This window comes from Atheta coriaria, unplaced genomic scaffold (genome assembly GCF_025399875.1).
Source record: "Atheta coriaria isolate IRGN ID8LTWV9N9 unplaced genomic scaffold, Caltech_Dcor_3.1 hic_scaffold_16_pilon, whole genome shotgun sequence".
NCBI lineage: Eukaryota > Metazoa > Arthropoda > Insecta > Coleoptera > Staphylinidae > Dalotia > Dalotia coriaria.
In genome coordinates, this window is record NW_027045458.1 from 1,234,158 (window position 1) to 1,260,738 (window position 26,581).

General features: G+C 34.6%; 3 protein-coding genes, 2 long non-coding RNA genes and 1 pseudogene across 7 annotated transcripts; 4 read left to right on the forward strand and 2 right to left on the reverse strand.

The window, feature by feature from the left end:
• The first annotated feature begins 810 nt into the window (after positions 1-810).
• LOC135802245 (uncharacterized) lies at positions 811-25,292 on the forward strand. Of its 3 annotated transcripts, XR_010550529.1 has the most exons (6): positions 811-1,529; positions 1,589-1,800; positions 1,889-2,044; positions 2,156-2,239; positions 16,958-17,002; positions 25,252-25,292. It is a non-coding gene; the product is annotated as an uncharacterized lncRNA (long non-coding RNA). The 3 variants fall into 3 exon arrangements; XR_010550528.1 differs by lacking the exons at positions 16,958-17,002; positions 25,252-25,292 and adding an exon at positions 2,370-2,506; XR_010550527.1 differs by lacking the exons at positions 16,958-17,002; positions 25,252-25,292 and having other exon boundaries at positions 2,156-2,506.
• LOC135802244 (uncharacterized) lies at positions 3,130-5,625 on the reverse strand. Its single transcript, XM_065315796.1, has 2 exons — positions 4,075-5,625; positions 3,130-3,276 (listed from the first exon to the last, which is right to left on the reverse strand). The coding sequence occupies exons 1-2, from the start codon at positions 5,044-5,046 to the stop codon at positions 3,166-3,168; spliced, it is 1,083 nt and encodes a 360-aa protein (XP_065171868.1). The 5' UTR covers positions 5,047-5,625; the 3' UTR covers positions 3,130-3,165.
• LOC135802313 (putative leucine-rich repeat-containing protein DDB_G0290503) lies at positions 5,197-11,836 on the reverse strand. The gene is made up of 16 exons (XM_065315879.1): positions 11,307-11,836; positions 11,081-11,250; positions 10,440-11,023; positions 10,190-10,374; positions 8,677-8,789; positions 8,353-8,611; positions 8,109-8,300; positions 7,721-8,050; positions 7,390-7,659; positions 7,201-7,326; positions 6,832-7,143; positions 6,616-6,775; positions 6,328-6,556; positions 6,079-6,267; positions 5,747-6,017; positions 5,197-5,688 (listed from the first exon to the last, which is right to left on the reverse strand). Exons 1-16 carry the CDS (start codon positions 11,694-11,696, stop codon positions 5,197-5,199), a joined length of 4,272 nt encoding a protein of 1,423 aa, XP_065171951.1. The 5' UTR covers positions 11,697-11,836.
• On the forward strand, positions 8,880-10,447 carry LOC135802243 (dynein regulatory complex protein 9-like). Its single transcript, XM_065315795.1, has 2 exons — positions 8,880-9,788; positions 9,852-10,447. The coding sequence occupies exons 1-2, from the start codon at positions 8,940-8,942 to the stop codon at positions 10,182-10,184; spliced, it is 1,182 nt and encodes a 393-aa protein (XP_065171867.1). The 5' UTR covers positions 8,880-8,939; the 3' UTR covers positions 10,185-10,447.
• LOC135802344 (uncharacterized) lies at positions 14,125-14,646 on the forward strand. Its single transcript, XR_010550537.1, has 2 exons — positions 14,125-14,280; positions 14,334-14,646. It is a non-coding gene; the product is annotated as an uncharacterized lncRNA (long non-coding RNA).
• Positions 19,009-21,963, forward strand: LOC135802266 (putative sodium-dependent multivitamin transporter; annotated as a pseudogene).
• Positions 25,293-26,581: the final 1,289 nt, after the last annotated feature.

Sequence of the window (26,581 nt, forward strand, 5' to 3'; positions counted from 1 at the left end):
TTGGGTTGCCTACGGTTCGCAATCTCAAGACAAAAGTGTATTAAACAGCCATAAACTAAATTGGATTCTTAATTGTGTTTGGCCGGCGCGTTTACGTCGTAATAATGCGGCGGTTAAACGTTCGTCCGATACCACTAGGACACTAGCGGTGATATTCGTGTGCGTTTTTCATCCTTTCCGTGATCGTTGCCTTTTTCCACTCCTGCGCACGCTTTCATGCATTTAATGTTATTGAGTCATTTATTGTGCGGCAATTCCGAGCAGCGCATTGTACAAATTTTATTAACATTTTGAATCTGCAATAACCGTGTCTTTGAACTCTGTAGTCACAATGATGCATCATCAATTCTTTGTTTGTTTGCATTTTCGGCGCAAAGTGCATGGTAAATATTTGCGCAAATCATAAACCCAGGGCGACAAATCGTCTCACGCTTATAATTTATTTATAGATTTATCCGTTTTGCAAACATCGAAAGATTTCGTCCGCCTTGGCCACCATTCGCGTATTGTGTCATACGCGTGGCGCGCTGGCTCGTGGTTTTATTTAAATTTAAATGCATGATAAAAGTCAAACGCGGTTGCTGCGGGCGAGAAATGTTTAAAACTTTCCTGCGTCGTAATATAATCTTCTATAAATACAATACTCTTTTGCTTTTTAACTCAACGACGCTGTAAAATTTTTCAAGCTATGTTTACGTTACATTTTTACGACAACGGCGAATTTTTTTCAAATTTAAAAAAAGCGGAGTTTGAGTCCGGAATAAAATTAGGTTTTTATAACTTACCCAGAGCGATGATGCACGCCAGGAACAATAAAAGCCGATGCCAAATATCCATGACTAATTGGTAACTCTAGCAGGAAGGCACTGAATATACAAATAATTCGCTGCCGGACCACATTCACTCAATCGAGAGCTTTTCGCGTGAAAAATTAGCGAATGTATATCTTTATCACTTCGCGACAATAATAAAAAGTTGCCGCGATGCGCGGTGTATTTTCGTGTGGAGCGCGCGCGACTTTCGGGCCGTTCCGGCGCGCGCGTGTTTGATGATTTCCTCGGCTGCTCGCCCGCCGCTATCCGGCTCTGAGTGCGCGTATCAAGTGTGTGCGGCTGCCAGACAGCGCGCGCTCTCGTTCACTTCGCCGCCAGCCGCGCCGTTACGTTCGCTAAACTATACTGAAACTACTGCTCAACACAGAAACTATTCCCGTAGTTCAACCACCATGCATGCTTAACCAAGCGGAATGCATGTGTGCGTGGATTCGTCCGCTTCGCCACCGACACCGTGTTGCATATTGTAACATGTTCGTTATCCGGCATTCGTAGAATGAATGTGTGTGAGTGCAGTGGACGAGCGCGCTCTTTATTGAAGATTGGTTTTTATGTTTTATATCAAATTGACATGGAATATAGAAACATGGGAGCTCATTTTCACTCGGGTCCCGAGCGACTAGTTGAAAAATTAGGTTATGTGGTTATAGTAATATAGTTAGAAGTTTTATTCGAGTATAAAGGCAGGAAACAAATGTAAATATTTTATTTTTACTTGTTAAACAATATGCAAGTTAATTTTTGTGTTTTTCTAGATTTGTTGTATTGTTGGTTGCCGCTATACTCAACAATGACAGATGAAACAATGCTAATATTAACATTCAATTGTCCCCACAAAGTTATATCAAATATTATTAAACTCAGAGTTTTCACTTGAATCCCAAGCGCCTAGTTGAAGAATATGGTTGTGTGGTTATAATAAAGTAGTTACAACCTTTATTAGAGTATAAACAAGCAGAATACAAGGGTAAACACTTTACTTTTACATTTTCAAATAATATTACGCTTTAAAATGCAAGAATTCTCTAAGATAACTAAATTTTTGTGATTTTTAGGTTTGCTGTATTGTTGGTTGCCTATATATATATACTCAACTCAAAGAGATGAAAACCTTTTGACCTTAAATTTTTACTATAAAGTTCTGTCAAATATTAAATTGTCAGTTTACACCGAAAAATTAGGTTATAGTTATAGTCACAACTTTTAATAGAGTAAGTATAAGCTGAATACAATTGTAACAATGTTATTTTTACTTGTTACGAAAATATTATGCTTGAAAACAACTGCAGTGTAAGAATTATTAAATATTTATAAATTTTCAGACTTTATCGACTTTCTTATAATGTTGCTAGTCGATATTCTACATAGTTTTCACCCCGATCCCAAGCGTCTAGTAAAAAAATAAGGTTAGTGGTTATAATATATTAGTCACCATTTTTTATTAAAGCATAAATAGACAGGACACAATTGCAATCATTTTTTATTATCAAAAGCACAATAATTATTAAATTCTTTTAATTTTTGTGACTTTATTAGCTTCAGTTTAACGTTGGTTGCCTATATACGCTCTTAAAATGTGATTGCCACCACAACGTCATATCGAATTTTAAATACGCAGCGAATATGGTGAATATGTGCATATTATTGAAGCAATAAAGAATATTCCAAGCTTCCTGCATCGCGCTAAATGTCTACAAAGCGACAATACGCGCCGTCGGTCGAGCAGAATTTAAATTTCATATCGCACATGAATTCGCATATGATACTCATAAATATTTATAACATGCGTGATAAACGATTAGATGCTTGAAATCGTTGCATCGTGCACTTCGCTCGCCAAAACCAGACCCGTATTTAATAATAGAAATTAATCACGTGAAAAACCCGACCTACTTTGCGTCCATCGGTCAGAAATTCACAATTAACTGAGAAACACACTTTGTGCTTACTAGAGTGAATTTCGGGCCGTAAAATAGTTCGAACCAGTGCACATCGGTGTCGACGAGTTGTGTGGAACTAGGATGCGCCACTTGCGATTGATATGTGTGGCGCGAATGTTCGAGTTTACTCCTATTACAAGTATTACAACGCGTTTAATTTGTTTACATTCCTAATGGATGGCGGCGGGGCACGAGCGCTGCGCAAACCTTGCGTCGTAATCGCGACCATAACTGCAAAACCGCCCGCATTAAATTCACTGTTTGCCTGGCCACTAAAGAATACGAGCTGGCGAAGGAAGAAGACGAGCAGGAAGTGGCATGAGACGGATATAAATACAACGCATACATCATGAAAATGCACACACAAGTTGAAAATCTATTTGTGTTGAGATTTATAATGGACAGTTATCGACAAATCGGCTGTAAACATCATAAATGTTGAGCAGATCGTGTATATCTATGCGATTGCACTTCATGGCGTCCATTAGCTTCGTCCTAGCGTCCTGGAAACAAAGAAAAAACACTGGATGAAATCGCATTTGGAGAAATTCGCAGCCGCAAATGAAGATATCTGCAATGTCTTTCTGATATTTATTGGCGTCGGATTCCGCGAGGAATGCACAAGGAATATCCGAAGATGCATCATAAAGTTAAGGCCATAAAGGGAGGATTAAACGAGCAATAAAGGCGCTCGTATCAGACGGTAATTATTATGGCAGGCGACAACGAAGACATGCGCGACGTGACTTGTCATGTGAGCTCCAGAGGGGATAAAATTTAGTTGCGTATTAAATTTGATCTTTTCATGTGGATTAAATTTGAGCATTCGAGGAGATATTAAAGATCATGTAAACGGTATTAATTTAACTAATTTAACTAAAATTAACTGAGCATAACCTAAAAGTACGTCAAGTAGGTTATGACATTTGACAGCACAAAGTACAGTGTTGCAATTTTATCTACAGACATCTAAAGGTATAAAATAAAGTTGGGTTAGTTACAACGTTTATAACTCAAGAACCGCTGGACAGATTTTAATGATCTATGATTTATTGGATTCATCTTGGATCCGAATAGCAGAATAAGTATTAAAACATCAAAAATTGTGATAAAAAGAGTGTTAAATACGCGATTGAAATTGATACAGACTCAAACATAGTTTTAGTTGAATATTTCAAACATAGAGGGCGCTAAAGTGCTTTAAGATACAAAAAAGCAAATATTAACAGCATTTTAACTTTAAATGAGACATAAAACATTTAAGTTAGATTTTTTAAAAGAAAAAAACTGAATATATGTACCTTGAGAATATTAACTGATTGTATGTGCTGGAAATCTTGCTTTTGCCACTTCCGGCCGTCGTTAAGGGACGCCATCGTAAAATATCGTTTCAATTGGCACAATTCCTCCCCGGGCGCCTCGATCCGCAAGCACTTCTTGCCGACGTCCAATTCCAACTGCACCCGTTGATCATTAATTTCGATTTTGGCGGGGCGATTACCCTCGTTAGAAATAATTTGCGCCGGATCCAAGCTGGCGTATGAGTTGCGCGCCGTCGCCGCGATGAAGGACTCTCTATCGAGCTCACAACGCAACTTGTAGCTGAGCAACTCGTTCGTCGTTGATGGCTGCTGCTTATCCTCATGCTCCGCATAAATCCGATTGATTTTTTCAATCGCCTGGTCTACAGAAACACCGGCCTTCGATTTGCAATTGGTAAACTTGAATGAAACATCGCTTGGAATCTTCGCCAACTGAATACGGCGCCAATTCGTCGGAGACGTGAGGAATACTTCTACGATTTCATCGTTAGTCCTGCGTTGAGGGACTGCTAGTACAGCGGTGATAGGGTTGGCGGCGCGGTTTCGTAGGGTCACGGATTTGGCGATTTTACGACCGCCAGCGGCGATGGAAAAGTCTACGAGCCATTCTTTTGCGAGGAGCTTGTTATGGAAGGGACGAGAGACGAAAAGCTCGATAAGGAAGATGTTGCAATCATCAGAGAGGGCGTTGAGGGTTGGGGATGATAGCTCTTCGGTGGTGACCTTTTCCGGTAAGACCGCCAGCAGGTCCGTAAATGTTCGGAAAACTTTTACGCGCACTTGGAATAACTTTTCGCGGGTAAACTCGGGATTGTTGAGTATTTCATTAGCGCGCAGGTGGTTTTTACATGTTTCTAGTTCTTTTTTCAATTCTTTGTATTTTTCCTCCTCTTGTTCAATTTCATTTAAAATGGAAGAGTAATTATTATCGGGAGAATCAGAAAATGACATTACGTTTAGAAATTGTAAACAAAAAGCACGGCAAAACGAAACGAAATTAGTTAGAGGTTATTTATTATACTATCACGCACGTATAAACTTTACTTGAATTTAACGTTGTATTGGAACATCAGGCGCCATCTTGTCTTGATTACCCCAACTTCAGACGTGCGCCACACTAAATGACTGAAGCAGCTGGTTATGAACATGTGGGGAAATATTCCCGCGTTCTTTCATTTCAATTATCAATGATAGAGTACTCTGCATGGCTCTTTTCATTTCGTTACTGCGGATTATTTCACTTTGTGTTTGTGTTTCAAGTTCGTGCAGGCGTATTTCTGCTGATGATTTCTCAAACTCTAAAGATGCTGTGGTGGCTTCTAGGTCAGCGATTATTATTTGTAAGTTATCCAAAGATTTTCGGCTTTCGTCGAGTTGATTTTTCATTGTAACTATGCACTTTTCTTGTTCTTTTATTTTCTGATTATTCCCGATTGATGCTTCTGATAATTTTAGTTGTAAGTCTGATATAAGTGCACGAGTTGATGTGATGTCTTCAAATAATGAAGAGTTTTCACATTTTGCTTCATCTAGTTCCTGTTGAAATTCATTGAGTTGCATTCGAAGTTGTTGCAGTTCTGCTTCACTTTGTTCCTATAAAAATAAAAAGTATAATTTTGTAATTATACAAAGAATTTATGAAATATTTTACGTTATGTTTTAATAATTGTTCTTTATCTTTTTCCAAAGTATTTAATTTTGTTTGTGAAGTTTCCATTGCGACTTTCTCACAAATCAATACTCTGACAGCTGTGAATAGCTTGAGTGCTAATACTTTATGAGCCTTTTGGAGTTTTTCATGGGCTTCTTTGTATTGCTCGCAATTTTTAACAGTTTCTTCATATTTTTTATCATCTTGCTCTTTTTGCACTTGTAATTCGTTTATTTTTTCTTCAAGTTTTTGGAATGCAATTTTATAGTCCCTAAAAATTAAATAAACAGTGTTATTAAATATTTATGTAATTGAATACTTTATAAATTAACTGTTTGCGTGCTTCAAGCGTCGAATTAAACCTCTCATGCTGATCTTCCAAAACATCTACAGAAACCATATTTTTCTCTAACTCTTCAATGATTTTCTCGAGTTTCTCACAACGTTCACGATAATTCTGCAAGTCTTGCACGGTGCTATCAAGTTCTTGTTGCAACAGTTCATTTTTCTTCTCAAAATTGCTAAAATATAATAATCATAATATTATTTATAATATCATACAAAATATGAGTTTAAGTTACTTCCGATTTTCTGAAATAGTTGCAAATAAATCATTTAATTCCTCTCCGCGCTCTTCATGCTCACGCAGACGATCTTGAAGGATTAAAATCTCTTCATCGCGAGCATTTATGTCGTCCAGAACATTTTCCACGTGTTTTGGAGTTGGCAAACCAGCAACTTTTGTGGTTTGATATTTTTCTGCGAGCATTGTTTCCAAACGGAGAGAATCTTGAGAAATTCTTTCATTTTCTGTCAAATATTTTGAGTTTAACTTGTATAAATATTTTTAAAAATTTATTTTAACAAACCTTCACTTAAACATTTGAACTTTTCACCCAAAGAATACACATTTTTCTTCAACGCTTCATTTTCTTCAATGATTTGTTGTAACGCGTTTGATTTGTTTCGATATTCTTGATATAATTCATTATAAGTATTTTGAAGATTTTCCAAAGCATTTTTATACTCCTAAGATTATAAAAATTAAATTATATTTTATAAATTTTAAATTTGTAAATATTTACCTGTTCATTTTGTCTTGATTGATCTAAATCATTACGAATTTTACCAATATCAGTTTGTAAATATTCCAAAGAGCCTTTCAAAGCTTCATTTTCAGTTTTCAAATTATCCACTTGATTGGTAGTCAACTCACATTTATTTCTTAAATAACTAACCTCACTTAAACTGCTTTTCTGTAAAGTTTCAAGAACATCGGATTGTTTTTCTATGTGTTTTTCCAACTCGTAAAATTTCTCTTCTTTTTCTTTGAAATCTGTTTGAAGCGTTTTAATATATTCCACAAGTTTATCATGTTCCATCATTAGATTAATACACTAAAATACATAAAAAAATATTAACAATAAATCAATTACAATTTAATAAGAAGTTACTTTGGATTCCGAGTCTTTGTTTGTTTGAAGTAAAGAATCTCGTTCAGCCACTAATTTTTTTACATCTTGAACAAGAGTCTTAAGTGCTTCATGCTCTCGATTGTACGCAGCTTGAATTTCCTTCAACTAAAACTTATTTAGCATTAATAGCATTAATAAGGTTTAATTGATTTAAAAAATAATTGCAACCTGCAAGTTAGCGTTGTTTTGAATTTCTCTCTTTGATTCGTCCAAAATCACGTTTTTCTCTAACTCAGCAGTCAATTTAGTGTTAAGTACCTCTTTGACGCTGAACACTTTGTTCAACTCTTCGCAGAGCGCCACTTTTTCTTTGGTGCTCTCCATTTGGAACGAATTCAATTGTTTTACATTGTTTTGTAGTTCATTTATAGCCACATCTTTTTCAGCTACTTCATTTTGGAGTTTTTCACCGAGTTGTTTATTATATTCAGCTATCAACTAAAAAAAATTCATTATTAAATGTTACTTATAATTATTATTGTAAAATTAATATTCTTACAGCTAATTTACTGGCTTTCTTATTCATTGTAGTGACGGCACCTTCCAATTGATCAACTTTACTGATTTCCGACTTAAGTCTTTCATAAATTGCAGTCAAAATTGTTCTTTCTTCCAAATGTCGCACGCGTTCTGTTTGTAGAGCATTGACAGTCTGTTTTTCATTTTCTAAATGTTCTTTAAGTATCTCATTTGTCTTCTCTAGGTCTTCAATATTCTTGTGTAACACTTGCAACTGTTCGTAACAATTCTTTTGATACGCAACAAGCGTTTGACGTTCACTTTTGTTCGTTTCGATTTGTTTAAGCATGATATTATTTTCTGCTGCCAACTGAAACAAAACTTTTATTAGTGACCGAATATTGTTAAAATAATCATTTAAATATTACAGCAAAAAATTGCGTTTGAATTGCTGTTAATTTCTCCTGTGAATTCGCTAATTCTTTCGCAATATCACCAGCTCCAGTCGCAGTTAACACCTGCGCCATGCCTTTGACCTGCATGTGAAGAGCATTGTTTTCATGTCGATATTTCTCGGTGTTGAACAGTAGCTGATTGTATTCTGTCTTAGCATTTGTTAACTTAAAATTCAAAAATGTTATTTAAAGTAATATTTTTTGTTGTAAAAGTTACCTGATCGTTTAATTCATTGATTTTATCAGCACTTTCATGGAGTAAACTTACTTTAGAATCGATTTCCTTGTCTTTATCAGCGATTACTGACTGTAAAGATTCAATATTTTGTTCCTTTGTTAATATTGCTTCTTTTAATGTGTCTATTTCTTCTTTTAAAGACTTTTCTTCCTTAAGAGATTCTTCTAGTTGTGTACAGAGTTGTTGTATTCTATCTTTAAGAGGTTCGTGATTGGAACTTGAAAGTTTTAAAGTTTCACTAAAATGAAACAAATAAAAATAAAGAGTATTTTGATCAAAAAATAATAAAAATTAATTTAATACTTTTCAGATGATGCCAAATTCAATTCCTTCTGTTTATAAATCAATGCACTACTCAATTCATTAATGCAAGTTCGATGAATGTTTATCATTTCAGGCAAAGGCCTCACACATTTCTGTAAATAAAAATAAAAATAAATAAAATCAAGATATCACATTTATAAAAAAAAAATATCAACGTCTACATTTTTTGTCATTGATATATTTCAATTTGAATGTCATTCAAATTGCATTTACATATATTTTATTAAATAATATACACAAACATGCCTAAAATAACAGACCGTGCCACAATTTGCTGGAAAGACAAAAATGATAATATTATTACCGAAGAAGTCATCACCTATGAATGCCTAGACGCAGAAGAAGAAGAAATTGAAGAAGAATCAGCAGCCACGCCTGAATCATCATCAACTTTTTCATTCACCAATGTAAGCGCTTTGAGTACCGACGAGAGTGAAGACAATGATTTTGAAAAACTCATGGTTACTTTGGTCCTTGAAGATTTACTAGAAAAATTAGCGATTTTACGATGTACCTCACAAGGTGAACATAGTCCAATGACTATAAAATATCCTGAATATAAAACACTTGATGATCGTTATGGTCAAGTATTGGAATTCGAAGAGAATCAGTTCTCAGAGTCGAAAAAACGTTACGCAGATTTAAACATGATTTACTCAGTGATTTACAAAACTTTGGAACAGATGGGATTGAATGGATCTTATGCACCTTTAGTTGAAGCAACACGTATCATGAAAAAAACTTTTGAGGACGAAGAAAAGCTTGAGGTTGACGAAGAAGAAACTCGTAATCAAGAAGAAGAACTCAAGAGACAGCTGCATAGTCAACGCAAAGAGTTAGAATCAACTTACAATGATAAATTAGAACAACTACGACTTTTAGAAGTCGCTCATGAGGATGCCATAGCATATGGAAAACTGGAATATAAATATTTAGAAAATTGGGAGGCTGCACGTCTGCATCAAGCACAAGTCATTCAAGAACAGGACGAAAATAACTATCGTGACATCATTTCAACTAATAAAACAAACATTGAGCTAGAAAATCGAATTCATGGTGAATTAGTGCGGTATTTTGATGAAAACGCTGAGGTAACATAAATATAACCTCACTAACATAACCTAACCCACATAACCTTATTAATATTATTTTAGGATTTATCTAACGAAACAACTTATTGGATGTACCGATATGAAACCGAAATGGAAACCCGTGAAGCAGAATTACTCAAACTGCGCATGGATCGTGATGCACAAATGGAAAAATACATGCAACTTAAAGCCACATATGAAAGTCAGAAAGAATTCATTGACCATTGGAATAAAGTGCGAGAAGAACGAAGAATAGCTGCGGAAATTCATGCGAAACAAACAGCAGCTGCGAAAAAGATTCAAGACTGGTGGCGACGTACTATGAAACGGCTAAAAATAGGTCCGTATGGGAAAAAGAAGAAAGGAAAGAAGGGAGGTAAAAAAAAGAAAAAATAACTTACACGAAATTTATCCCAGTTGATGGACGTCGCGATGGGTTGCAGTTGCATTTTAAGCATTTCCAAATCCTGCATTATAATGTTACTTTGATCTGTGGAATCTTTGACTATACTGCTGACGCTGTGCAATTCATTAGACAATTTGGCGACGTGCATTTCGTACTCAATTTTACTTTTCTCAAAAAACGCTATAAAAATTTTATTCTCATTTATAAAATACTTAAAAATTGATAGTAAAAAATTAAATAATTACCTTTTGTATTATGCAGTTGATTATTGGAATTATTCAACTGTTGTTGCAGAAATTGACACTTTTTATGAAACTTCTTCACTGTTTCTTCCATACTTCCAACTTGACTCATAATTCCGTTAACTTTTTGCCTTAGTCTATCATTGTTTTTACTGAGATCTTCAAGAATACACTTTGAGGATGTTTGGGTTTTATTCAGAGTATTTCCACCGGATTCTTGTAAACACAACATAGCCGCACTTAATTTCTCATTTTTACGTGTTAAAAGTTCATTCTCTTCAAGTAATTCACGATTTTGATGAATTATTGAATTCATTGAGGATTCAAGCGTTTTCTGTTTGTTTTTGTAGTTTTCAACTTGTTGTATCCAGTGTTCGTTGGTTAAATCATTACTGCGTTTTTCTATGTCTTCCAGGAGTCGTTTATGGAAGGTGACAGCGTTGAGTACTTCTTTTAAAACAGATTTATCTTGGATGTACTTTATGAGTACATCTCGTACGTAATATTCGCTTTCTTCTATTTGGGTACTTAACGCGTTGATTTCACGCATTGTTTCTGTACTAGTACATTCACCAATTGAATGCTCACTAAAATTACTTTAAAAATTCAAATTTATGTGTTTAAAATATTTAAAAATTACTTGCATGAATGATATTGGAAGAGTGTAATGCATATTTGTGGAATTATCATCATTAAAACCAAAATCTTTTAAATTTATTTCGTTTGGCTGAGAATTTTCTTTGGATTTGGTTGATTTAGAAGGAATTATTTTCTTAAACAGTTTTAAGATTCTCGATGGACTTTTTACAGGTTCCTGTAAACACAAATCAATATAAAATTTATATTTTAATATTTTAATAATAATTCTACTGTCTGTTTAATTTTCGCTACTCTTCTATCGATAGATCTCGGTCTGTATGAAGACGCCTCAGATTCTGTATCCGTGTTATGTTTTGATTCGGTATTCACCGATACATTATCCGCCATCTTGTCCGCTTCATGTTGCAGATAAAAAGTATTCCCTGACGATTCATCCATATCCGTCTCGATCGTAACGATGTAAATCAAGAAATTTTTCCGGCAAGTTTCAATAAACCTCTCCATCTGAGACACGCCAGCACCGCTCAGGTAAATATACTTAAGCAGTGGGCTCGCATCCATTTCTTTCTGCATTTGCTGCGGTTGCATCCACTGATGCTGCATCAATCGCGACTGCTTCGTAGGAAAAGATCCGCGCACGAAATTTTGAAAGAAAAACATATTCAACGTTCATTTACATTTACACCACACGCAGAGTGTTCAGAATGATAAGATGAAAATAAATACATAAAATAACACGCTGGTACCAAAAGTGTCATTTCATTTCAATTTCTAAATTGAAATAAAAGCCAAATGTCAAACAAACAAATACAAAAACAAATTATTTGACATGATAGTTAACATAGTGACAGACGAAAAGTTTCATCAACAATTTGTGTTTCTTTTGTTTTTTCTGTTTGACATCCAGTTTATAACAAAATTCTAATGAATAACTTTTATTAAAATGACTTAATAAAACAGACAAAACATAACGAATCCAATTTAAAAAAAAATTTAAACAAAAACATTAGACTTAAGTCGTTTTGAATGAATCTAAAAATGAATGAATATTCGTTTGGAACGTTCGATGTCGTCGGTGATAATTTTCACAAATTATCTCGCTTTTTCGATAATCATTCATTGCCGCAAACACTTGATTTTGTAAATCTCGAATTTTCTTATCGATCGCCGCAAGTTTCGTCAGTTTTATATCCAATTGTCGATTTACAGATTCAAACTGCACCAAAATCGCCGTGGTTTCTTCCAGCACAAATCCAGACATAGCCCTGGGTCCTCTTTGAACAAACGTCTTGAAATTATTGTACGCTGTATCGTGCACCGCTTTGGCATTTCTTAGCATATTAACTTCTTTATTGACTCTCTCATATTCCACACATTTATTGTTTAATGCATTGTTCATATTTTGAATGTTTCGCGGGAGAAAGTCGAGGAAATGTTTGAGTGAGCTCACACCTCGTTCTTTATGCTTCAAATTTTTCGAAACTGTTCAAAGGTGTCCGCAAACATTTCATCAATTGTTTGTTCCGTAATGTTATCATCTAATTGGTGGCGATTCGGGTGGTAACTCGAACGAGTGGTTCCAATGGTATTGATGCTTGATTGTGTGCAACGTGGGGGTTCTGGAACTTTATTTGAGGAGTTTTCACCACATCTCCTCCATAATATTGATGGTTTTGGTTTCACGTCGAGGTCTGGGAATTCTTGTAGAAGTCTCTCTTCCCAATCAGGTTCGAGTTTAATATCCTTGAAAAGTTTCATCAACAATTTGTGTTTCTTTTGTTTTTTCTGTTTGACATCCAGTTTATAACAAAATTCTAATGAATAACTTTTATTAAAATGACTTAATAAAACATAACGAATCCAATTTAAAAAAAAATTTAAACAAAAACATTAGACTTAAGTCGTTTTGAATGAATCTAAAAATGAATGAATATTCGTTTGGAACGTTCGATGTCGTCGGTGATAATTTTCACAAATTATCTCGCTTTTTCGATAATCATTCATTGCCGCAAACACTTGATTTTGTAAATCTCGAATTTTCTTATCGATCGCCGCAAGTTTCGTCAGTTTTATATCCAATTGTCGATTTACAGATTCAAACTGCACCAAAATCGCCGTGGTTTCTTCCAGCACAAATCCAGACATAGCCCTGGGTCCTCTTTGAACAAACGTCTTGAAATTGTTGTACGCTGTATCGTGCACCGCTTTGGCATTTCTTAGCATATTAACTTCTTTATTGACCCTCTCATATTCCACACATTTATTGTTTAATGCATTGTTCATATTTTGAATGTTTCGCGGGAGAAAGTCGAGGAAATGTTTGAGTGAGCTCACACCTCTTTCTTTATGCTTCAAATTTTTTCGAAACTGTTCAAAGGTGTCTGCAAACATTTCATCAATTGTTTGTTCCGTAATGTTTTCATTTGGAATTGGTGGGGATTCGGGTGGTAACTGAACGAGTGGTTCCAATGGTATTGATGCTTGAATTGTGTGTAATGTCGGAGGTTCTTGGAACTTAATTTGAGGAGTTTTCACCACATCTCCTTCCCATAATATTGATGGTTTTGGTTTCACGTCGAATATAGAATTCTTGTAGAAGTCTCTCTTCCCAATCAGTTCGAGTTTAATATCCTTGGTAGCGGGTTGTCTTTAATGTCATGTTCTGGGTTTTTCCTAGAATAAGTACAAAAAACATTTTAAAGTAGAAGTTTAAAATTCGGATTTAAGTAGGATTTAATTTGTATACCCTTGTTGGATACATGGAAATATCTTTCGGATGGAATCATTTTAATTACAAAGGTAAGTTTAGGGATTACAGGTTGGATTTGATAATGATGCTATCAGAAAGTGATAATCGGAAGTAACGTTCGATTTTTGTTTAAGGCAGGGCCAGCTAATTCAGGCTCATCTTTTCGGTCATAGCTTGCCATGACGCTGCATATATCATACTTTAAATCAATTTTAAGTACTGAACTGAAGGTGCTGACGTATTTTATATGAATTTAGAAGTAATTTTGGAAATCCAATAAAAAGCAAATAGATGTCGCTAAAATTTGAAGAGGGGGGTCTCTTCAGTTTTCTTTTCTTTAGGGTGTATAGATACTAAAAGCTAAAAATCACTATTTTGAGTGTCTGCATTAATAAGAAATGTATTCTTCCAATTTTTTGTTTGTGTTGTCTTCCGTTGATGAAGAAAATACCGTTCGCTCAGCGATTTATTGGATCAACTCAGCAAGAGATACAGGTAAGCGCACACTTTATATGGATTATATTTTACTTTAAACTTTAATTTCACAGGTTTTGGATCAAATATGTTATCAAATTGTGGTTATGATATTGGATTCACGTGAGTGGACAGGAACGGCGTTAGTGTTGGAAACTCTATTGCGACGATTTGGCATTGGTACAAATGAATCGTTATGACCGATGCGTGAAGTGTTTCTGCAAAGATTACATTTTGCAAGATAATACTGTCAGCTCCGACTACTCTAACAGCATACTCATGGCATGGGTGACTTCTGGTATAGGAAGAACTTTTGTAGAAATTCTCTTGAAGAAGACAAACACGTATTTTACGACAAAATGTATGAAATAAAGAAAACAAAACCGATTCTAAGCATTGTGGTATAAAATTAATACGGTTCTGTTGTAAAAAACTCCTTCGGAACATCGTGTGCCACAATTTTGGATAAAGGTGACAGACGAAGGGCCACGTCCACCATTTAAATCATTTTTTTTTGTTAGGACCTATTTCTACAAATCAAGCTATCGTATGTATTGTCACATTATATAATTTATTTGTCAAACGTTTATCGTTTGTTTCAACTGAATCAGTTTTTTTGGTTGAGGTTATGTTTGTGTGAACATGTGACCGTGTGAATGTGGGTTGAATTATTGTTGCATTTTAAAATCAAACTGATTATCTAGAGGTACCAAGTGGGTGAGATCATAATCTACAAAACCGGGTTTACAGAAATAATTGTTCGTGATGTGAGTTTACATTTACTAATAACTATCAAATTTTTATCTGTAGATTTCTGCGGAGGTAGAAATAAAAAAGTCCATCCTCTATGGAAGAGAGCTGGAGGAAAGAAGATGCTAAAACCCTAGAAAACTCAAATTGATGTTGAATAACGTAACATTGTTTTCAACTGAATTTTTTGGAGAAATAATATGGACGACTAATAGGGATCATGTCAAGTTTTCAAGGAAGTAGGTACTTAAAGTATCTATTAATTGCAAAACGATTACACTATTTAAGAGTAAATTTAGTATTTTGGTTTGCAAATTAATGTGCTTTTTATTCGCAAGAAAATGCTTTATACGTATCAATCGGAAATATTGAAATAGTAGCAAGCCATGGAAGAACTCGTGGTTCTTATTTTAGAAGGCTTTGGAAGGTTTATGTTTTTTACGTAATGTTTTGAAGATCCTGGGCATTGGGCATTGGATTAGGTGCATTTTTTGCCTTCAATAAATCTTGCAATGCTTTATTATTGCTTTGATAACTTTCATTAATCAACTAATGAAAGTTGCGTACGATTTCAAGAAACAGTAGAGTCCAGGGGCAAAGATGTCTGTATGTGGAAAGCGCCATTACAGAAGGACACAACGACATCTATACTTATTTATTATATTATTATGAACTAACAGTATAAGTTAAACTTTATTCTAGCAATAATTTTATTGCAAACCTGTGACCGCACCCAAATTACGTGTTAGAGTCTTTAAATATCAAATCAAAACTAGTTTCCTTTTGGCAAACCGAATATTTTGTTAAAAATTATTCACCGCAATTAATTATTTAATAAATCACAAACCACATTAAGAAGTTAATAATGAATGCTAATCTTATATGTAATTTAAAACTTTTGACTTACTAAAGTTGTCTTCGAATAAATATGAAGATATATTTAGGTAACGTTGCCAAAACTTTTATTGTCTACTTAAATTCTGGCTCATATTTTGTAATATTTCTCTACGAGTAGGGGCTTTCAAGTAGGGGCTGGCTGTCGTACCCCTAAAAATAAATACAATTGGGTCTCCAAATTGAAAAGTTTTGCAAATACAATACCGCTTTTGACATATTCACCTGCTTTAGTTATTATAGCTTTAGAGCCCCCGCAGACCACAAACTTTTTATCGGCCGATAGTTTGATCGGGTTGGGCTGTTAGTGCGCACACTACGCCAACTAAACAGTTGGGTTTGTGGTGAGTGCGCAGACTAGACAACAGTCGGTCGACTATTTTCAGTTTATAAGCTACCGTAGAACAATATTGTCCAGAAATATTATAATTGCTCTGACAGCGGAGGAGAAAAATCAAGAAGAGAGTCCGAGAGTATTGGGTGCATCCCATCCACAGAGATAGATTATTAAATGGAAAATTTTACACGATGCATTCAAAAGTACTAGATTACCCGAAAAGTTTTTCGCATTTTATCGGATGACCATAACTAGCGCCAAAACTCGGAGCGAACTGAACGAGTCGGCCGACTAAACAATCGGTCGGTGTGCGCACGACTAGCGCACATTCCACACTTTCGGCTTGTGTTATTCTTTGATGTAAGTTCGGTAAATCGTGTTATATTTCCTGATCGCCGGTGATATAGTGTAATCTACGTAATTGTAATTTTTGCGTGTTTAATTGATTAACGTGTTCGTGAATCCGTTGCCATCGGGCCACGGCCGGTGAAAATACCAACGCTATAAGCGCTAATAATCAATTGACTTGTGAAAAACATATTTGTCATCAACAGAGGAGCATGAATCAATGTGCTACCAAGTAAATATTGTCATTCCTATGATTATTACGCGAATAACAAGAATTTTAATTCAAAGTTTGTGTTCCGACGGAACGTAGATTCATTTCAATATAGCGCGAAATGCTGTAGCTAATGTTTTGTTTCTCATTTATTACAGCATTCGCTAACTTGCCGTCGATCAATATACCGTCTTCCCTTACCGGTAAGTAAAATAATTTCATTATTTATAGTCTAGTACGTGTATCAATTATAGATGGCCTTAGCATGAAATGAAAATCATTAAAATAGACTTGTTTTGTTTATTTAGATATTTATCAGCAAACTTGTGCATTCGACACGACACAAGATTGCCGTGTGTTGTCGTTACCATCCTTTCACGTCTCGCTCTGCTTTTTTAGTTTAGTTTAGTTTAGTTCGCATGTATCGGGTCTGTTGTAATTTGTATAAAGTAAAGCGGGCAGTCGCTCGGCCATCCTTCTTGCGCCGGCTTTGCGCGTTCGGGCAGCAGGTAGTCTTATCATGAACTGCTCGCAGCGCGTTTGCTTCTGCTGAGGTACATCATATGCACTATTTTAATACTATGTATCGAGAATTCACTCTTCTTTTCGAAAAGTAGATTAATAAGTTTCCAATCCGTTCCTCTGCCGTTTCTTTATAAACAAAGTTTCGTAAAGTTAATGGAAAAGTACCGGTTTTCTTTAAAAGTCTCATTTAAATGTTTGTTTTGAGTTAGTTTTTACTTAATTTGGAGTGAAATTAAATACAGAATATGACCCCGAAAGAATTAATTTTGTAGATTGTTTTATTTTAAAGTTATCAATTAATTAATAGTATAAAACTTGTGTTTTTATATTTTAGACACCTGTTCTTCACTAGCGTATATTGACATAGAATAACCTCAACCGCTCACATGTTTATTATATTTTGCGCTTATTGCGCGTCTCTGTAATGATTTTCCTATTATTTTCATTTTGGTTTATAACCATAAACCTTGAAACACGGGTGACACGTGCCGAAAGTATGTGCGAAAGAATTTAATAAAGTTAAATCGATAAAATGCCATGACCCAAGAATGAATGTAAGATATTCAACTGCATTGAACTTGATTAAAACACTTAGCAATAAATTAAAATCAACAAGTTCACACGTATCTACACTCTATCACACATACATTCCACGATTAAATGTGAATGAATAAATTACTCATTTTAAAATTTGAGTAATTATGAGATACTCTATCATTTTAGCATGCAAGTAATGTTTAATAAATGTTTGATAATTACATTTAACATTACAATTACAGACACTGTCTGCACATTAGTATTTAATCCGTTTATGAATAGGGAAAGTAAATCCTTTTGGTATGTTCTTGTCGCGGTAATAATCATAAAATGTGACGCAAACGACAATGCGTTTGTTTCACGATAAATTTAAGTTATCGTAATTTCAGTAAGTGGAAAATGTCTAGTAGGCATTCATAATTTTTTTTGTTAGGTATTTTCGCCTACTACGACAATCACGCCACAGGAAATCCACAGATTATTATTATTATTATTATTGATTTAAATTAAAAGGTGTTTGTTGAGGTCAAAGTATTGAACTTTGCTTTGAACGCTTCACCATAACTCTTTTCATATGTGTTTAACGAATTGTGGAATGTGTTATGTATTTACCGTTAGAAATCTTTTTTTTTTCACATTATAATTGTTTATTTTGTCGAATCATAACATTTATAGATTGGCAATATGTATTTTATTTGATATTTTATTAGTAATTCAATATCTACGATGTTTACTATAAAAACCATAGCGTGTGTAGCGATAAATTGTTATGTAAATGTCGATGCACGTTACGATTGGAAAACTTTATTTCTGCAAGTAATGACGACATTATTACAATGTAAATTTATTTATTACGTGATTTAATCGGTGCCAGATTAAGGAAAATGTCTATCTGAACGGCTCAAGGTCCTTAATTTAAAAAGAAGTAGGATTATATTAGTTAGACAGTGAATCTTATCTGTTTTTACACGAAAATAATTTTCGGATTGTCTGGAAATCTGAAGTGCCAACTTCCATAAATTTACCTAAAAATAAACCGAAATAATATTGAACTTTTCATCATAAAGTGCGAGTGTTTATTACATGTTTTTCGGTAATATTTCTAAAAATACATTTGCAATACACTTGCAATATTTATTTATATCTTTAAAATGTACTTGATATAACAATCTTGGTTACGTTTACTTTGATTTGTTTTCTCGTATGTGGCAAACACGTGCGTTTAAATGACAACACCCAGTATTCTCGTATTTACCAAAAGATATAATAACCACAGGTTCGTTTATCAGTACGTTTTTCACAGCTTAGTGTAAATACAACACACATATTGTTAGCTAACTTCTAACAGGATGGCAATATACTAACGTATATTTCATAATATTGCAATATGAAAGTGAAATTTATGTAGAACTGTTGCAGATGACATGAATTTATTCAAATTCTGAGTTCAAAGTATCGCCTGGAAAAATTTCGGCAGCATCATGAGGTCACTAAATCTCTTCGGTGTGTGGGACTATGTGGTTCTATGCATTGTCCTTCTCATATCATCCGGAATTGGGATTTATTACAGATTTACTGGAGGTAAACAGAAGACATTAAGAGTAAGTTGTATTAAATTCAATATATATTCTAACATACTTGAGATTAATTTGTTTTCGGTTGTAGGAGTATTTATTGGCCGATAAAAGCATGCCTATAATGCCTGTGGCATTTTCATTAATGGCTTCCTTCATGTCCGCGATCACCCTTCTTGGAGTATCCAGTGAGAACTACACGTTTGGTTTTCAATTCATTGTAATCAACATATCCTATGGTATCTTTACTCCTGTTGCGGCATATTTGTACTTGCCGGTGTTTTTTCGGTTACAAGCTACTAGCGCTTATGAGGTATGCCATTATGAATACATTTTTAATGTTATAAAAATCAGCAGTTTTATTTTAGTACTTAGAAAAACGTTTTGGCCAAACAGCGAGGCTAGCAGCTTCTTTGGCATATACCATGCAGATGGTATTCTATATGGGGGTGGTTTTATATGCTCCTGCGTTAGCTCTAGAGGCTATTACAGGCATTAGTCAGTTAGCGGCTATTTTATCAGTTGGTAAGAGTCAATTTTTATGATTTGATTTAAAGTTTGAAAGTTGATTTTAATTTATTATGTTTTAGGGTTGGTGTGTACGTTTTATTCAACCATTGGAGGCATGAAAGCAGTTCTCATGACGGACGTATTTCAATCATTGCTCATGTTTGCTGCCGTCTTCAGCATTATCATTTGTGCAGGCATCGAACAAGGTGGACTTTCTGGAGTTTGGGAGGTTGCGTCACGTTACGGACGAACGGATATGCTCAAGTAATTATTAAGCCCTAATATCTCATAAACCATCTAATTGAAACATTCAACGTTAAGTTAGGTAATAAGTGTGAACTTGAATCTTGAACAAAAGAATCAAAGAGTTTCTTTATGTTACTAGGCGTGAAAGTGAATATTATAGTTTAAGGTCATGCGTGTTATGCAACACATTATGTAATATTTGTATTTCGTGGCAGTTTTTAACATGTTTTGATTTATTTCAGTTTTAATCCCGATCCAACCGAAAGGCACTCGTGGTTTACACTTATACTTGGCGGTGGCATAACATTTTTATCCCTGTACGCTGTTAATCAAACCCAGGTGCAGCGATATCTTACCGTCAAAGATTTGAAAGCAGCTCAACGTGCCCTCTGGTTAAACTGGCCCATTCTCACTGCTTTAAGTTTAAGCACTTCGTTTGCGGGTTTGTCCATTTACTCTAGATATGCCAAATGTGATCCTGTTTGTGCCGGAGAGATTAATATGTCAGATCAGGTATGTTTTTATTAAATTTCTTCCTTCTACATGTTTTACTATAATTATATTCTATTTCAATAGTTGATGCCTTACTATGTGGTGGAAATGATGGGCCACATCCCTGGTTTGTCTGGATTGTTTGTTGCTGGCATCTTTAGTGCATCATTATCTTCAGTTTCTGCTTCATTGAATAGTTTAGCTGCCGTTACGATTGAAGATTATTACAAGGTAACTCTACACATAACACACATAAAATGTACATATTCTTAAATGCATTTTTAAAATATTTTAGCCATTGTATAGATATTTTCGTGGCGTTGAACTCTCCGATCGTTTGGCAAATATCAGTTCGAAAATAATAGCACTCACCTTCGGATTTGCAAGTTTAGGAGTGGCATTCCTAGCGCAATATTTAGAAGGTGTGCTGCAAGCATCACTAACCATTTTTGGGGTAGTTGGAGGACCACTTTTGGGATTTTTTACATTGGGAATGTTTACAACGACGGCAAATGAACGCGGTGCCATTACTGGTCTCGTCAGTGGTTTGTCACTGCACTGTGGATGGCTTTTGGCGGGCCAAAACCACCACTCAAGAAACTGCCAGTATCAATAGAAGGCTGTGATTATTTATTTAATAATAAAACTGTTTGTTCTCCTATTAATACACGACCAGATAGGTGAGTAACTGTTAAAATTTAGGCGTTGCTTTATTAATCGTCATCTAATTTTCAATTTTAGCGAATATTTCTGGTTATATCGAGTGTCCTACTTATACAACGGTGTGTTCGGATTAATTGCCACATGCGTGGTTGGTTACGTTATATCTTGGTTGATTGACAAGATCGCCTGCACCGAAAAACGACCCATGAATCCAAACCTATTTATACCCCCTTTAGCGAGGAGGTTGGAAAAGCAATGGGAGACTCCATTGAAGATGAACGAGGTATACTTTACGACAGGATATTAATTTGTGCGTTTAATAGCATAAAATATATGTTTGTAGATGAAGTCATACGAAGAGTAGCCAAAAACCTTTCGATACCGATCATCATCATATAAATTCATAATGATTGAATTTACTGAGACCAAAGTTAATCAGTATAAAGAGAATTGAAGTGTACTTCAGTACTGTATAGACTGCTGCAAAGTCTTCCAATTGTTGTAAAATGTTGTTAGTTAAGTGGTAAGTGTTAGGCATATCTGATGTTATTAAATTACAATTTAGCCTAAAATGTATGTTGTGTTTGGAGGAAAATATAGCTTTTTTACTTGTTCTATTTTGTACTTTTTTGGTATATAGTTTTAATAAAGAATGTTGAAAGACAGGGTCAAACTTTGTTGAAGCGCGCCGACTGCGTCGTAGCGTCCGTTCCGACGGCTATCGTCGAGAGAAACAAAAGAGTGCGGGGATAGTCGCAATCAAGAGTGCGAGGATAGTCACGATCAAGAGTGCGTATGAAATATACAAATTAACAATTGAACGTAGAATGTATTTGTATATTCAGTTACTTATTTGCTTGTACGTTGAACGCATGTTCTAATAAACCATGTTGTTATGGAGTGGTTTATTAGAACATGCGTTCAACGTATACAAATTTGGTTGCCTACTCTGTTGAAGCGCGCCGACTGCGATCGTAGCATCCGTTCCGACGGCTGTCGTCAAGAGAAACAAAAGAGTGCGGGGATAGTCGCAATCAAGAGTGCGAGGATAGTCACGATCAAGAGTGCGTATGAAATATACAAATTAACAATTGTACGTAGAATGTATTTGTATATTCAGTTACTTACTTGCTTGTACGTTGAACGCATCTTCTAATAAACCACTCCGTAACAACAGAAATATAATTATTTTATATTTTTATCTGATAAAGAATTTTCCTATCTTTCATAATCAACCATTAGTTGGTAGCTATCACTTTTAGTTTAAGAGATAAAAATTTGTAAAATTGTCGAAAAAGTATCGGGGTGCTTGATTTAAAAAAGTATCATGCACCCCCTTAGCAATTTTTTTAAGAATAAAAATTTCATCTCTCAGATTTCCCTTAACTTAACTATCCTTAACTATCTATCTAACTCTCCTTTAACTATCCTTTTAACTATATTTACTGATAGAGAATAGTTTGTAGATTAAGACGCTGCATTACGAGATATTCGCGATTGAATAAAATGGGCAAAAATTGATAAATGTTACTTTTATCTGATAGAGAATTTTCCAATTTTTCATAATCAGCAATTCGTGGGTTGCTATCGCTTTTAGTTTAAGTGATATTAATAGTCGGCTAATTTTGTGGCTTTGAGTGTTTAGCGGGTGAACGCCATGTCGTAGGACAACCGTTCTTTCACCAAATTATAAATATTCAAATTCTTTATAATTTTCATGTATAACTTGTGGGTTTAACCCTTTGGAAACCTACAAAAATGCCCTTTCTGTGTTTTTCTGTCGGCTAGTTTTGTGGTTTTTACTATTTAGCTGGTGAACACCATGTCGTAGGATCACCGTTTTTTCACCAAATTATAGATATTCAATTTCTTTATAATTTTCATGTATAATTTGAGAGTTTATCCCTCGGGAAATCTACGAAAATGCCATTTTGGTATTTAAATTATTTATAATTTTCATACATAATTTGTGGGTTTATCCCTCGGAAAACCTACGAAAATGCCATTTTTGTGTTTTTGGTCGTCGAATTTTTGGTTTTAGTGTTTAGCGGGCGTACGCCATGTCGTAGGACAACCGTTCTTTTAGCAAATAATAGAAATATTTAAATTCTTTATAATTCTCATATATAAATTGTAGATTTAGCCCTCAGGAAGCCTACAAAAATGCTTTTTGTGTTTTTGGTCTTCTAGTTTTGTGTTTTTTTGTTTTAGCCAGCGAACGCTATGTCGTGGGGCTTCTTGCACTAAATTATAGATAATATATTTAAATTATTAATAGTTCTCATATATAATTTGTGGGTTTATTCCTCGGAAACCTAAATAAATGCCCTTTTTATGTTTTTGGTCTGCTAATTTTATGATTTTTAGTATTTAGCTCTGGAACCTCGGGAAATCTACGAAAATGCCATTTTGGTGTCTTTCGTCGGCTAATTTTTTGGTTTTTAGTGTTTAGCGGGCGAACGCCATGTCGAAGGACAACTGTTCTTTCACTAAATTATAGATAATATATTTAAATTATTAATAGTTCTCATATATAATTTGTGGGTTTATTCCTCGGGAAACCTAAATAAATGCCCTTTTTATGTTTTTTGGTCTGCTAATTTTATGATTTTTAGTATTTAGCTCTGGAACGCCATGTCGTGGGACAACCGTTTTTTCACCAAATTATAGATACTTAAAGTCTTTTTGATTTTCATGTATTATATGTGGGTTTATTCCCCGGGAAACCTACAAAAATGCTCTTTTTGTCTTTTTTGGTTGTCTAATTTTGTGGTTTTTAGTGTTTAGCGGGCAAACACCATGTCATAGGACAACCGTTCTTTCACCAAATTATAGGTATTTAAATTATTTATAATTTTCATACATAATTTGTGGGTTTATCCCTCGGAAAACCTACGAAAATGCCATTTTTGTGTTTTTTGGTCGTCGAATTTTTTGGTTTTTAGTGTTTAGCGGGCGTACGCCATGTCGTAGGACAACCGTTCTTTTAGCAAATAATAGATATTTAAATTCTTTATAATTCTCATATATAAATTGTAGATTTAGCCCTCGGGAAGCCTACAAAAATGCTTTTTTTGTGTTTTTTGGTCTTCTAGTTTTGTGTTTTTTTTTTGTTTTAGCCAGCGAACGCTATGTCGTGGGGCTTCTTGCACTAAATTGTACGGTACCTTGAATGGGAGTCACTTCTACCGCTACCTTCGCATGGTGCCCTAAATGGAAGTCTTTATGGATCCTGTAAGAATAATTAATTTAATTTATGTATATTTATATTTCATTTGCATAAATATTTTCTAGTTGGATGAAGCATTGGCTATTCCTGAGATGCCCAATACGGTGGAGTGGAGTGGAGAGGTTCCGTGGTACTGGTAGAGTACGTATTGAGGATGATGTTTTGATTACTGAAGATGGATGTGTCAACTGGACTGAAATACCAAGAATGTATGTTATATTTTGGCAACTTATAATATTTTATATTTTACAATTCTGTTATTCATTCTGGTTTATAGGAGGTACATCATGTCGTATAGAAATTAATTTTCAGTAGATTAATAAGTTTCAATCCGTTCCTCTCTGCCGTTTTTAGATATTAAAATAAGAGAAAATGAAAATGTCTATTTTTTTAGCACTTTTAAACACGTTTTCGGAACGTGGTAGGTGGATACAACTCAAATGTTTAGTTTTGTTCTTTGCAAAGAATTGTTGAGTACACCACAAAGTTCTGAGTGTCAAACTTTTATTTTTCAAAATTTTAAAAATATTTTAGGATAGTTGCGACAATAATTTCTAAGAAAATTATATAAATTAAATTATTCTCTAATACTACAATTAAAGTAACAAGTACTTATGTTTAATATTTCAAGTAAATCAAAATAAACATTCAATTTAGTTTATTTGTCTGTTTTCAGGCGTTCTATCACACTGATACTACCCGATCGTCTTATGCACAACTTGGGGTTGCGGGACGTCGGAAGTCGCGCAGAATAAAACAACAACTCACACTATCTCTTAACATTCCAAGTGATCTTCGAATGCAATCATGTCATGCAATATACGATCTTAAAGTAATATAGAATTCGTGCGTTGTTTGCATGTTATTGTTTTATCAACATCAACAACATCACCTCAACACCGAACTTTTTGTGCGCATGTCCAGCGCAGGAAGCGGCGCTGGGAAACAAGTTAACGTTCTTCCGCAACGCACGCTCAGCATCATCGTTCAGTGCGCGGCATTGTCTGCAGTTACACCTCCGCTAATAAAATTATCAATAATTTATTAAATCAGTAAAAAAGTGTTGCAACCAAGTGAAAAACATTCCTCGAGGCACTCACAAGTAAGTTTCTTGCATTATTTTCATTTGCGCCTTTTTATTAAATCTGTAATTTGTAACATTTGCACGCGACACTGTTTTATGCGGCGTTAGACGCAACCACCAAGTTGCGTCATCACATAAATCAAATCATGTACTTGCAACGCGTCTAATTGGAATATTCGGATGTAATTTTATTGTGCAAACGACATGTGGTATGGGGTGATCGCAGTTTCACCTTCTCGAAGTATACACGGCGAAGTTATCAGCTGTTTGTTTGCTTTTCACATGTTTCAAACGGTAACTTTGCGGCAGTAGAGTACCAATTGTGCAGCACTGCTAACACAAAGAGACGCCATGTTGTTGTTTTGAATTTAACATTCCAACACCATTCGGCACTGCTGATAACGTACTCTTATTTTTATCTTCTAGCGTTACATTTATCATTTACTTATTCTTTAGTATTTTGTTACATTTTAATTCTGTTTTATTTTCTGTTTTTATTACGATTCATTACGATCGGTTTCTCATTCCACTTCTTGAAAACGTTCCTGTTTTCCATTGCAGGCATGTATATTAAAAAAATAACTATAGGTACTAGCTATTATTTCTCTTTTTACTTAAAAATTTCTGCTGTTTCTAGATGACATTTCAAGGTCACCCACAAGATGTCCAGAATTAGTCTTACTCTCCCATGAATGGAAAAAGGTACATTGCTGTAACGTATATCCAATGTCTTTAATGACTTTTAAAATTTATGTTACTAATTGTTCTTTCTGCTTGTCTTTCAGGTACACATTCGATATATTGGGGCATTTTAGTAATTCGGGCGCGTTCGTTTTCGGTTTATGTACTTTTTGTGTCTACTAATATTTCACACCTTCATATTTTAACTAACTACCTCTCTTTATTATTTTTTAATTATTTT

What these genes read in the sequence shown, in the direction of transcription:
- LOC135802243 (XM_065315795.1), top strand. Translation starts at nt 8,940, where the DNA reads ATGCCTAAAATAACAGACCGTGCCACAATTTGCTGGAAAGACAAAAAT. An exon ending in ATTTTGATGAAAACGCTGAG is followed by an intron (nt 9,789 to 9,851) that starts GTAACATAAATA and finishes ATATTATTTTAG; the next exon opens with GATTTATCTAACGAAACAAC.
- LOC135802244 (XM_065315796.1), bottom strand. Translation starts at nt 5,046, where the DNA reads ATGTCATTTTCTGATTCTCCCGATAATAATTACTCTTCCATTTTAAAT. An exon ending in AATCAGTTAATATTCTCAAG is followed by an intron (nt 3,277 to 4,074) that starts GTACATATATTC and finishes CTTTGTTTCCAG; the next exon opens with GACGCTAGGACGAAGCTAAT.
- LOC135802313 (XM_065315879.1), bottom strand. Translation starts at nt 11,696, where the DNA reads ATGTTTTTCTTTCAAAATTTCGTGCGCGGATCTTTTCCTACGAAGCAG. An exon ending in TAGCGAAAATTAAACAGACA is followed by an intron (nt 11,251 to 11,306) that starts GTAGAATTATTA and finishes TTGTGTTTACAG; the next exon opens with GAACCTGTAAAAAGTCCATC. An exon ending in AATTTGGCATCATCTGAAAA is followed by an intron (nt 8,612 to 8,676) that starts GTATTAAATTAA and finishes GTTTCATTTTAG; the next exon opens with TGAAACTTTAAAACTTTCAA.